This window comes from Panicum virgatum, chromosome 1K (genome assembly GCF_016808335.1).
Source record: "Panicum virgatum strain AP13 chromosome 1K, P.virgatum_v5, whole genome shotgun sequence".
In the NCBI taxonomy this organism is placed as follows: Eukaryota; Viridiplantae; Streptophyta; class Magnoliopsida; order Poales; family Poaceae; genus Panicum; species Panicum virgatum.
Window position 1 is genome coordinate 33,426,081 of NC_053136.1, and position 11,592 is coordinate 33,437,672.

An 11,592-nucleotide genomic window follows, 5' to 3' on the forward strand; every position below is an offset into this window, starting at 1 on the left:
CCCGGGCCCTCGTGTTGATCAACGTAGAGTCCACCATCGTTAGAATTTCGCGTCAACAGTACAACACCTCTTGCACTCTCGTCGTCTCCCGGAGCCGCTGCCAGATCTTGAGATCTGAGAGCCTCTCCGCGGAGAGCACCATGCCGTCGAGTTGCACATCTGGCACCATCTGGTACAACAACAGTGTTCACGCCACAATGGAGCCACCCTCCGCACGTAGTACACACAATGATGCCATCACCGCAGACACCGCTCCCCCACAGGTGGCGGATGGTTGCCAAGAGGCCGCTAAGTCTCCCCTTCTTGTTCTCCACGGGGCCATACACCCACTACACCTGCTGTCCCTCAATGATCCGACCAGGAAAGATAGGGAGGGGGTTGTCGACATCGTTCCTAACATAGAATCGTAACGAGTGCCAACCCTTGTTGGACCTCGTGATAGTAACCTCCAAGTAATCGATCGCCCACCTCGAATGGAGGTGTATGCCGGCGTAGCCCGTCGAGGCGATCAACACGTCCTTTGTTATCAAGGAAATGGCGAAGAAATACTTCCAGAGCTCGAAATGGGGCTCGATCCCTAGGTATCCCTCACACAATGCGATGAAGATCGTGATGTGTCGGATCCCATTCGGGTTCAAGTGTTGCAGTTCTATCTGATAGTAGTGCCACAACCCCCGGAAGAAGCGATGCGAGGGCGTCGCGAACCCGCGCACATGGAAGTGGACAAAAAAGACGTCGTAGCCATCCGGCGGCGATGGCTCCCCCTCACGGCCGGGCACGAGCCATATGTTGGTGGCGCTCCTCCATCGAAGAAGCCCGCGCTTGATGAGGCCCTCTAGGCATAGATGCTACACATCAGAGCGGCCCCACAATACCGTGCTTATGGGAGCGATGATCTGGGGTCTCAAGTGACGGCGCAGGCGTGAGAAAAGAGCGAGGCCGCACCCTCGAGGGATGCGCTGAATAGTCGTGCTTCCTAGGGTACTTTAAGGAGTGTGAAGGTGTGAGGCCGCAAGCGCCCCACTACCAAGCAAAGCTGGGAGCCCACGAGTAGGCTAAAGACGGCCGCCGAGAGTCAAGTGTTGGCTGCGAGTGGATCCATGCAAAAACCCCTCGAACAGGAGCCGGCGTGACCCTAGGCTCAGCCCATCATCAAGACAAGAAACAAAAACATCCCAAGAATCACTCATTCATTAAGGGTAGGAAATGGTTACATGATAGTCGGCCACGAGTCGTGTACAAGAACAAACTACTTAAGCACTGCCCGACAGGGCAATGCAGGATGGTGATGTGGGTCCGCTCTTGAATGGGTGATGACCAAGATGGGCAATTATGTCGTGGTCAATCCTCTAACAGCAACTAACAAAGGACCAAGATCCAGTTCAATCTGGATGAGCTCGGGCTCTTGGAGGACTAAAATTACCACACACCATGGTTGGTGATGCTTTACGCAACTTGGTAGGGAGTCGGGAGCTTAGCACTCCTATTTATAGCCACGCGGGTGGCTCACTTGATGGAGCGAGCGCCCAACATAGTGCCTGGGCGTCAATGACCTTACTTGCCCCCATCCACAGGCCTGCCTGATAGGACAACATGGGGCGGCATGGAAGTGACGTTGCTAATGAGCGCCGGACGGGGTAAGGCCACGCGGCGTACGGCGTGTGAGCGTCGAGGCGGACAGGACACCTGCTGGTGGAGAATCCACACCATGCAGCACCATGTCAGCAAGTTCATCATCTAGGGCACATGGCGACGACAAGACCCGACATGCCGGCCAAAGGGTCATGCGCGGGGCAACCTAGCACGAACACTAGCTGGTCCATCGCACAAGCCTCTAACCCGCTCGGAGGTTCGAAGTCAGCAAGGCAGGCGCTACCTACTACGCGCGGGATAAGACTAGACTGCCGATGTCTGGACCAAGTTATCGAGCATAGCTTCGTCCATGAATTAACCCTCTATGCGAGTCCCTGACTCGCCACCCACAGGAATCGAATCAGAGTATACTACCCCTATCCAAGTTTGACTAGATCAAGTGGCCCAGTGAGACAAGCAAACCCTAGACAAGCTAACCCTCTACGCAAATTCTCGATTCACCTAGAGGATCGGGGCTACACACCTACTAGGTGCTCTCGCACACACCCATGTGAGAAGAAACCAGAAAGGACCACTCTCCGATCGGACGAACCGTACCAATAGCAGGGAGCGGCCAACAAACCAGTCAAACCCCTGTATGATCTGCCAGGATCCCAACAGGGGCTCTGGGACTACTGTTGGGCATACATATTAGGGATACTCGAGAGTAGAGGATAAGGTGCCAAGCATCCCGATTAGCTCGGAAGGCTAACGCGCTAAGCCCATCTCATCTCACCCATGAGGGGCGGCACCGCATCACCCGACCCTCTGTGAGAAGATTCTGCCTCGCCCGACCCCCGCGAGGGGTTCCAACTCGCCCGACCCTTGACAGGGGAGCGGCTGTGTGCCCGTCCCCTGAAAGGGGCCCACAACACCCCAAGTCGTTCGCTGAACGATGAGGGCACAGACGACTGGGGAATGGGACGTGAACTGACGCGAGAATAGTAGAGCGCATGCCTCTACGTGCCTACGAGTATGTCAGACCGTTGAGTAGAGGTGTGACCCGCCTGTATGAGCGGTTTCCACGGGCCTTGTGTCGCGGACCACGCGATGGGAACGACTCGGTCGCGGAGGAGAAGGGCGGTGATGATAGGACCAACGAGGCCCACACAAGGCGAGGCACGCGACGCTGTCAGGATAGGTAGGCCCCCTGTATCTAGGAGAGGAGCAGCAGGATCAAGGGAGATCTTGTTCCCGCTCAAGACGCGTGCACACACACTCTCTCTCTACATTGTACACCGACCCTTTCCCTTGTCTTATAAAAGGGAACAAGGGAAAGGGACACCCTCGCACGTGAGGGGGACATATAGGACTCAAACCCTAGAACAAGACATGGTACACAGATGAACGCTTCCATCACAAGAGACTTGGGACCTCGGCTCCCTCTCTCGCCCGTTTGTAACCCTCTAGTACAAACTAGTGTAAGATACATGCGCAACCACAAACTAGACGTAGGGACATTCCGCACGAACTAGTATAATCCTTATGTCTTCTTTGCATACCATCCGGACCAAATATGCAAAGCACGAGAATTACTAGCCGTTGGTTCGAAACACCGACAACGAGGATCCATGTAGAGATAGAAGATGATTTCCTGATCGGGATCGAGACTTTGTCGACCAAAAGCAATTTTTGAGTTCAGGAATTCAGGTGTCTCAAGAATAACAATCCGCTGAGGTATCATATCTTACAACAAAAAAAATAGCAGATCATCAACGGTTTCATCTGAACGTGGGACAATGCTGCTCCCCCATGCCCGCTAGTGATCACGCCCAGATGTGAGCGAGTACACAAATATAATCGAGGGGTAAGATCGCCTTCTTGTTCCTCTTCGCGTTCATAGATGTAAAGTTCATAACGAGTCTTCACTCTTCAGTTTACAGGTCTGGTCATACCACGCCTTCCACTCGACACCACCAGCCTTTCAGTTGCAGGAGCAGCACCCACAACATGTTACCGTTTTCCCTATTGGAAGGCGTCTTCTATGCTTGTGCACCACCGCCTTGACCATCGTTGGCGACAGACAATAAGAAAAACACGACGAGCACGAGAACAACTTATGACCTTATGGGAATCGCATGCTACATTGATTATCGGGATGCCACCTTTTTCTTTTCTCTTATGCTCTTTGTTGGATATGTGTCGAATATGTGTATAGTTTGGTTACGAGTGGATTTGAGTTGTAATTTGGTAGGTTAGAGATAGAGTTTCGGCTGTATTTTATATTTTAAGGGCCCATAAATATGAGGGCACCGCTGTGTAATCGTGAAACGACTTAGACGGCTGGTGTGGGCGGCGGCGGCGTTGTCGCAGTGGTAACCGGATGCCGGTGTAGCTGATGTTTATGAGGAGGAGCGCCCGTAGTTATGCTTTGAGGATGTAGGCACATCGCCGAATCTCGTTAAAAAATATTGTGCCTCGGCACTGTTCTTGTTCGTGTGATTTTGTGATTTGGTTTTGCGTTTTTGAATTATAACTTCCGCGCTAGTATTCTCACACTCTTTCTGCACCCTCCTAGTGTTGGGGCTTCGTGAAGGCGCCTGGGCTCTTGGCCACAGCAAGGGGCGTGGACTAGTGCTGTTGATTCGTTTGTTGCGGGCGCACTATGTTGGCATCTCTGGATGGACTGTGGACTGTCACTTGTCAGGAAATGTACAGGACGGATTGTTGTCATTTGAGCCTCAACTTTTAACAGCAGATCAGAGAGATTTATACCACTATTTGTTTAAGTAGCATAGACTTGAGCCAAGAGACTAGCTTCATGCAGTATATCTGACTAAAGTGGGAGGTGCTATGATTTCCGTGGGAAAACTCCAGGTTTTCGGTGAAGAAAGAAAGAGGACAGGCTCGTTAGGAACGCGTCTGCGGTGAAGAAAGAAAGAGGACAGGCTCGTTAGGAACGCGTCTGCAAGAAACTGTGACGAAGCCCACTGCTGCACAATGCACATGCGAATCTTCTCACCGCAAAGAGGGGCACGAGAGCGCATCCGGTTCTGTTGGAGAATGGATTCCGTGACGCTCACTAAGTCAGGTGCTTTCGGTAGATCGGGCATCAAAATGAAAAACAAACTGTTCGCCGCGAAACAACCGCAACAGACGTCAAGTAATTTCAAAGCATCCCAGATGCAAACAAGAAGCTTCAGCTCGAGATATCACTTCATTTTTCAGTAGCAGCAGATGTTAATTAATATACTAAATCTGAACAGCAGGAGGGGGTTGGTTGCACATGTAGTTGGTGCGCTCTAGCTAGTTACAAAGGCTGAACTGCAGGAAGGGCTGTGGACTTGCAGAGAGAGAGAGAGAGGGGAGGAGGGATCGATTAATACGGCTTGAGGTAGTCGAAGAGGTGGTCTCTGAAGGACGCCGCGTCCGCCGCCGTCGGCGACCCGGCGGGGGACTTGTACGCGGCGGCAGGCTGATGCTGGTCCCTCGGGCTGTGCTGACCCTCGGCCGCAGTACTCGCCGGCGTCTTCAGCTTCCTCTTCTCGGTCTCTATCTGCAGCGCCCTCATCGGCCGCCGGCGCCGCTGCGGCTGCTGGTTCTGCCGCCTCTGCTCCCGGCGCTTGTTCACGTACTCCTCGTGGATGAACGTCTCGATCATCTTCACTCGCTGGCTGAGCTGCTCTGCTTCACAACTACACTAACTTTATCAGGGAGGAGCACTACAGCTGATGAACTGAAGAATGGTCCTTGTATTGGTGCCGAGCTAGAGCTTAGCGCCCGCATCTTTATAGGCCACCAAGTCAGGTCAATTATTCGTGTGCCCGGACACTTGTCCAGCTTACACAGGCCAGCAGCTGCCATACTAGCCGCGGGCGGTGAAAGGGCCCAGCCACCAGTGTGACAGAAAATACGAAATGCCTGTCATACTGATATTACTGACATGTGATGCATCTTTGGTCTTTTGTTTGTCTGAAACTGGAATCCGATCCCTGCTTCCACTCGACCTTATCCACTATCGCAAGCGACACATGTGGCCTGATGGCCCTCGGTTCTTGCCTCCGCGCATCTCGTTTCACAGGACTTGACTGCCTCAAGTCTGAAGACGCTTTTACCGTTGGTGAATGCGTCGAGCTCGAGCACACTGACACTGGAGTATAGAAAACGGCCACCCAGGCGTGCAGCGTGCTGCTCGAGGGGACAGTGAGCAGGGGGACGGTGCCAGTGCCGGCCCAGGTGGTCTCCTTGCATTGCATGCCTTCCTCTCCATGGTGCTGCGGTATCTGAGCATCTGACAGACAGAGTAAACTACCGGAAGAGGCGACAGACTTTCGGCGGTGGTCGCACTGAAAACTGCGGCGAATCGCAGCGGCATCCCAGTGACCTGCTGACTGCTGGCGCGTGCACGGCGCGCTGGAGCAGCGAGCCGGAATGGAAAGGAAGCGGCGTACGGTGTCTGGAGTCTGGAGGAGGAGCAAGTTCGTATCTGCGCACATGCGAGAGGATCGGGGGTCCGAATCGGCCTCCGGATGAGGAACACGGGCCAAAAATGGCGGTTCCGCTCGGATGCTTGGTCATGGTCAAGTTATACGGGGAGTGAACTCAGGTGGCCCCGTCCTGTTGCGGGCGCAAGCAGGGTGGAAGAAGAAGACTTGTGCGTCTCGATCTGATCTTTGCCATTTGAGCCCACGCGAGCCCATCCACCTAGCCATGCGACAGCAGTGAGGAAAGGAGAAAAAAATGTTTCCTCCAGGCACTAGGAAAACCGTTGTTCCTCACCTCCAATGATGCAAACGGGGTCGTTTGGCCCAAAACGGTATTATCGCTGACGAAAAACTAGTTTCAGTTACCTTCTAGTTTATTTCGTATAAATTTATGAAACAACTTTGCGCTGCAGTATCTCAGTCTACCTAAAACATGTGAACCGATAGCTGAAAAAAATCCTTTCAAGCCTTACCATGCGTTTGGATACCAGGTCCAAGTGGGTCGGGATGGGTTCGACCCATGTTTGGATGAGATCTCATATGCACATGAGATCTGGGTTGGTATGGTTCGGGCGGATGCCAGCTTGAGACGTGGCGTGGAGTAGTGGCTGGATGTTGTCACAGGTGAGGTTGGGGCGCCACGGTAGAGGAGCTAGCAGAGGCGAGCGGCCAGGGGGGCAGCACAGGCTGCGAAGCCAGTCCGAGAATTCATCTAGCACAGACTCATACTCTAAAATTTTATAACTTGTATGTTTTGAGCAAAAATAGTAGAACAACCAACAAGAACCAAGATGTTACCTTTTAATAATAGAAGTATCAATAATAGATGTTTCAATAGATAAATGAAGTACAGAACTTGCTGTTTTTATAGACAAGTCAATTAGAAAACGACATTAATCATAAAACATTGAAGAATGTAAAAAGGACGTCAAAACATACGGCCTACTCTTAGAACGGCTTTATCTGCTCCCCCCATCCATCACCAAATGACCAAAATTCAAAAAATCCTCCAAAATCCAACTCACCAAATCCTCAATCGGCCAATCCCCAATCTTTTGTGGCCGCCTAGCCGGTGGGAGGCGGGCTGCTGGCTGCTTTACCATGTGTTTGGCGAAGTGGGTCGGGATGAGTTCGACTCACGTTTGGTTGAGATCTCGTATGCACATGAGATATGGGTTGGAATGGTTCCACCAGATTGGAGGGATCACCTCGGTCCACTTCGATTGTGTCATGCCCCGTCTCGCTGGGGCAAGAGCAAAGGTGGCTGATGCAAGGTAGGCAGAGGCGGGCCGCCTAGGGGTGAGGGGCGTGCGGTGGTGAGCGGAACATAGGGCCGCTCCTGTGCGGAGCCGAGCACCGGCGCACGGAGCGAAGAGTTGCCGGCGGCGGCACAGCTGAGCTTAGGACACGGTGGGAGAGGAGAGGCTGGAGGCGAGCAGCTAGGGGGCGGAGCGGGCGGAGGCCAGCTCGGGACGCGACGCGGAGGAGTGGCCAGATGGTGGCGCAGGTGAGGTCGGGGCGGCTTGGTAGAGGAGCTAGCAGAGGCGAGCGGCCAGGAGAGGTGGCACAGGCTCGCTCAGGCGTGCTCCAACGGTGCCCCGTATGCCTCCCCCCACCCCCATATCGGGGGAGCTATAGGGGAAATCCGATCCAACGGTTCCTCCTATAGTTGAAACTCCTCCCATATATAGGGTGAGTTCCAACTCCCCCTATATCTCTAATCACACCGTTTCTTCGCGATATTAATCTCGTTTGAGTCCCATAACATGATGATAATGCGTATTATGACAGTACAAATATTGTATGATTTTTTTAAATTCAAAAACATTAAATAAATAGTTAGTTAATGAGTGATAGTATATAGGGAGAATAGATATGGGGGAATGGTTGGAGAGAAGGAGTTATAGGGGGAGGGATTTTTTGGAGGGAGGTAGTAAAATATATTAAATAGTACGTTTGGGTGGAGTTGGATGGGGGGAATAGTTGGAGATAGCCTGAGACAGTGGTGGGGGAGGACGGCGGAGGCGAGCAGTTGGCCGAGCCGGAGGAAAAGGATAAGGCGTAGAGGAAAGAAATAAAATTATAGAGGACGATAGTGGGGTTCATGTTTTACCGTTCCTAACGGTATGGAATAGACATCCATTCTATCTCCATAAATTCTTCCAACCAAACAAAAAAATCGAGTTGGACCTATCCTTCTAACCAAACACTATGTGGTTGAATCGAACCCATCTTCAAACGAAACAATCGTCTGTCACCTCTAAATTACAACGGTGCTTCGCTTCTTCCAATCCAAGTGAAAATAACGAAGCTGTTGCCTCTTGGCATGGTACGCGCATGGGCTTTCAGGCCGGGCGCCACCGCCCCCCCCCCCCCCCCCCCCCCCACCCACACACACAATGTTGAGGCTAGATCAGAAGTAGTAGCCCGTTGGGCAAACCGGGTCGTGGCGCCTCCCGTGAAGCCCTGCCCAGGAATTGTTGTGCTTGGCGCCTCGGCGCTCGGCGGCACACGCAGACAGCAGATCCATCAAGGACTGAAACGGAAAGATGACGTTACGGCACGTCGATTCGCCGCGCGAACCACAGGCACCACCGCACACCACCTCCCGGCCGTCCTCACCTCATCCAAAAATTCGCCCATTAATTTCCCACCGCAGCCAATCAATCATCGCGATTCGCGCCCAGGTCGGAACTCAGAACTGCACCCTGCACTTTGCGGAGATCATCCCATCACACAGCAGCTTGTCGATGTCGACAACGAGCTGAGCAAGGGCCGCTGGGCCGGTCCGCGTCCATCTCACTGCAAGCAGCAGCTAGCCTTGCATATGATTTCCCCCTCTCCGCGCGCTCACCGTAACCACCTCCACATGATGATGATGGAGAGTTAGGAGACCCAGACCGCGCGGTGGTTGGGCGGCCGGCGACAACATTTCGTTCTGCGGCAGCCGAACCACGCCGAGATACAGATTACAGTTCAGAGTATCTGTTTGTTCGACTTGTGGACGCTGCAGAAGCGGGTTTCTACTCGCCGCGACGGATCCCGGACCTGGAACTCTGAATCTACCCGTCAGATACACGCGTACTAGTACTGTGCACTGTTGCCGGATCTCTCAGAGACGGCCCCAGTAGAATTTCATCTTCCGGTGGCGGAGAACATGGGTGATGTCGAAACACTATCATCACCACAGGTAATATATATAATAATAAAATAAATAACGAAGGAACAAAGAGGTCCGGTCCTAATCGCGAAACTAATCCCCCCCCCCCCCATCCCAGCCCGTCTCGTTCAAGCTGGGTCGGAGCGGGGAATTTGGGGAGAATTGACGCGGCAACCAACGAAAGCAATCAGATACATCGTCGCTTCCGTCTTCAAGGCTTGAGCAACGACTTCTCCACCTCCCAAGAAATCTAGAACATCAGCATCTCTCTCGACAATTCCAAGATGCGTCCCACAGATAAAAGATCTCATTATTAACCGCACCATCTCTAACAAAAACAAAAATTAAAAAAAAAACTGATGTTTCAAGACTCCTGAAAGACTGAAATTTCTCGTAGTAGACTACTAGGTGGCATGGACAGGTAGCTTGCTCAGACCGGCACGGTTCAGCATTCAGCAAAATCAACCTGCTAACCCACATCCATCGGTGGGTCATCGTCCTCCGCAATGGAAGCCCAGACCATCACGCTCTGGAATCTACGCAAGGTGAAGATTTTTACAAACGGCGCCAACTCTAACCGAAAGGAAACTGGTAACTGAAGCGTTTCAGAAAGGAAAGCGGCCAAGAGATGCAGCTGCTTCACACTGGACACGGTTCAGCAAAAATCCAACCGCGGCATTAATGAGCATCAATCAGCACGCCACCAATCCTTGCACAAGCCATCACACTCTGGTGTGTTTAGATGCCCCAAAAAACCCCCAAAAATCAAACTTTCCATCACATCTCCATCACATCGAAACATTAAATATAGTAAATGACCCATACATGGAGTACTAAATGTAGTTAAATAAAAAAAATTAATTGCATAGTTTTGATGTACGTTGCGAGGCGAATTTTTTGAGCCTAGTTAGGTCATGGTAGGACAATATTTACTACAAACAAACAAAAAGTACTACAGTGTGCTACAGTGTCCGATGCGATTTTTCGCATACCTTTTTCCCTCCATCTAAACACAGCCTCTGCAATCTCTGCGCAAGATCTCAGACATCACAACAAGGGGTGGTACTCCAAATCTCCAATACTAGAATGGCAAATGGCGGTAATTAATTACACAGGGCCTCCGTTTTCACCGTCTCTCGGCTGGCGATCCAGGAGGGCAGGAGGTAGAAGGGGATGAACCAAGGACAAGGAGGAGCTGGACTGGAGCATCATCATCTGAAGGAGGGGAGCCAGGCGGGGAATCAAGCGGGCAGAAACCGAGGGATCCCACACAGAAATGACAGGAGAAAACGCGAAAGGCGAAAGCAAAAATCTTCCGGTAACACGGATCACAGCAAGGGGAATACTAATAGGCTCCCTTCCACTGACGCTCGATCATGTTCTTGTTGGGTTTCTTCTTCTCTTCCTCTGCTCCTCGCCCATCTTCTTGGGTTTCTTGGTCCGCGACGACTCACTGGGCCTCGACGGTGCGGGAGGAGGCGGAGGACGACGGGACGCCCTGCGCCGGCGCGGCGGCGGCGCCGGCGGCGGGGGAGGTGGGCGGGGACTGGTGCGGGTGGCCGTGGCCGTGGCCCTGGGAGTTGGTGCGGTGGAGGCGGCACTTGAAGGACCCCGCGTGCGTCGGGGGCGCGCACACGCACTTGGCCCCGCCGCCGTGGCTGTGGCCGCCGCCGGAGGACGCGGACGAGAAGCTCCGGCGCATGGCGCGCGGCGACGCCGCGGCGCCCGTCGGGGTGGTGCCGGCGCTGTGGTGGTGGTGGTGCGGGCCGTGGAACCGGCCCTCCTCGCCCGTCGTGTCCACGTAGTTGGACGCCATGGGTTTTCCGCCGGCCCTGCAGGTCCCGAGAGATCGTCGTCAGAGCTCGCGCCGCCTTAAAACGAACTGAAACCGCCTTAAAACACAGAATCCAGGTGCAAATCCTCGCGCGTAACGCAGCGAGCAGCACAGGGCAGTCGAATCAAGTCGCGTTCATAAATTCCACCCAAAAGGATGTTATGTTACTTCCCACTATGAGTACTGGGAGTAAGAACGAACGAAAGCACCGTCCAGTTAGCGACGTTCCAGTACTGACAGTTGCAGAATTCATTCTCGAAACACAGTTTTAAGATAAGCACAAGTACTAGTACTCCATCTTAACATGCTTTGTTAGTATCTTATTAGTACCAGCAGATAAGATCGAGCGGAAGATAAGAGGGAGGGACGGACATGGCTACCTACGGAGGGACGAAGAGGATGAAAACGGCAGGAGGAAGAAGACGGCGGCGGCGGCGGGGTCACGCTTGACGAAGCGGCAAACTGCGTTTTCCAGGCCCTTGGCGCGGCCGTTTTATAGCCCCGGCGAGGGGGCGAGGTGCCCGCGGGCAGGCCGGGCAGGG

The 11,592-nt window shown here is 53.1% G+C and overlaps 1 protein-coding gene across 1 annotated transcript; it reads right to left on the reverse strand.

Annotated features, from left to right (window-relative positions):
• Positions 1–9,879: 9,879 nt before the first annotated feature.
• On the reverse strand, positions 9,880–11,592 carry LOC120703288 (protein doublesex-like). Its single transcript, XM_039987315.1, has 3 exons — positions 11,431–11,592; positions 10,234–11,048; positions 9,880–9,943 (listed from the first exon to the last, which is right to left on the reverse strand). The coding sequence occupies exon 2, from the start codon at positions 11,030–11,032 to the stop codon at positions 10,667–10,669; it is 366 nt and encodes a 121-aa protein (XP_039843249.1). The 5' UTR covers positions 11,033–11,048; positions 11,431–11,592; the 3' UTR covers positions 9,880–9,943; positions 10,234–10,666.

What these genes read in the sequence shown, in the direction of transcription:
- LOC120703288 (XM_039987315.1), bottom strand. Translation starts at nt 11,032, where the DNA reads ATGGCGTCCAACTACGTGGACACGACGGGCGAGGAGGGCCGGTTCCAC.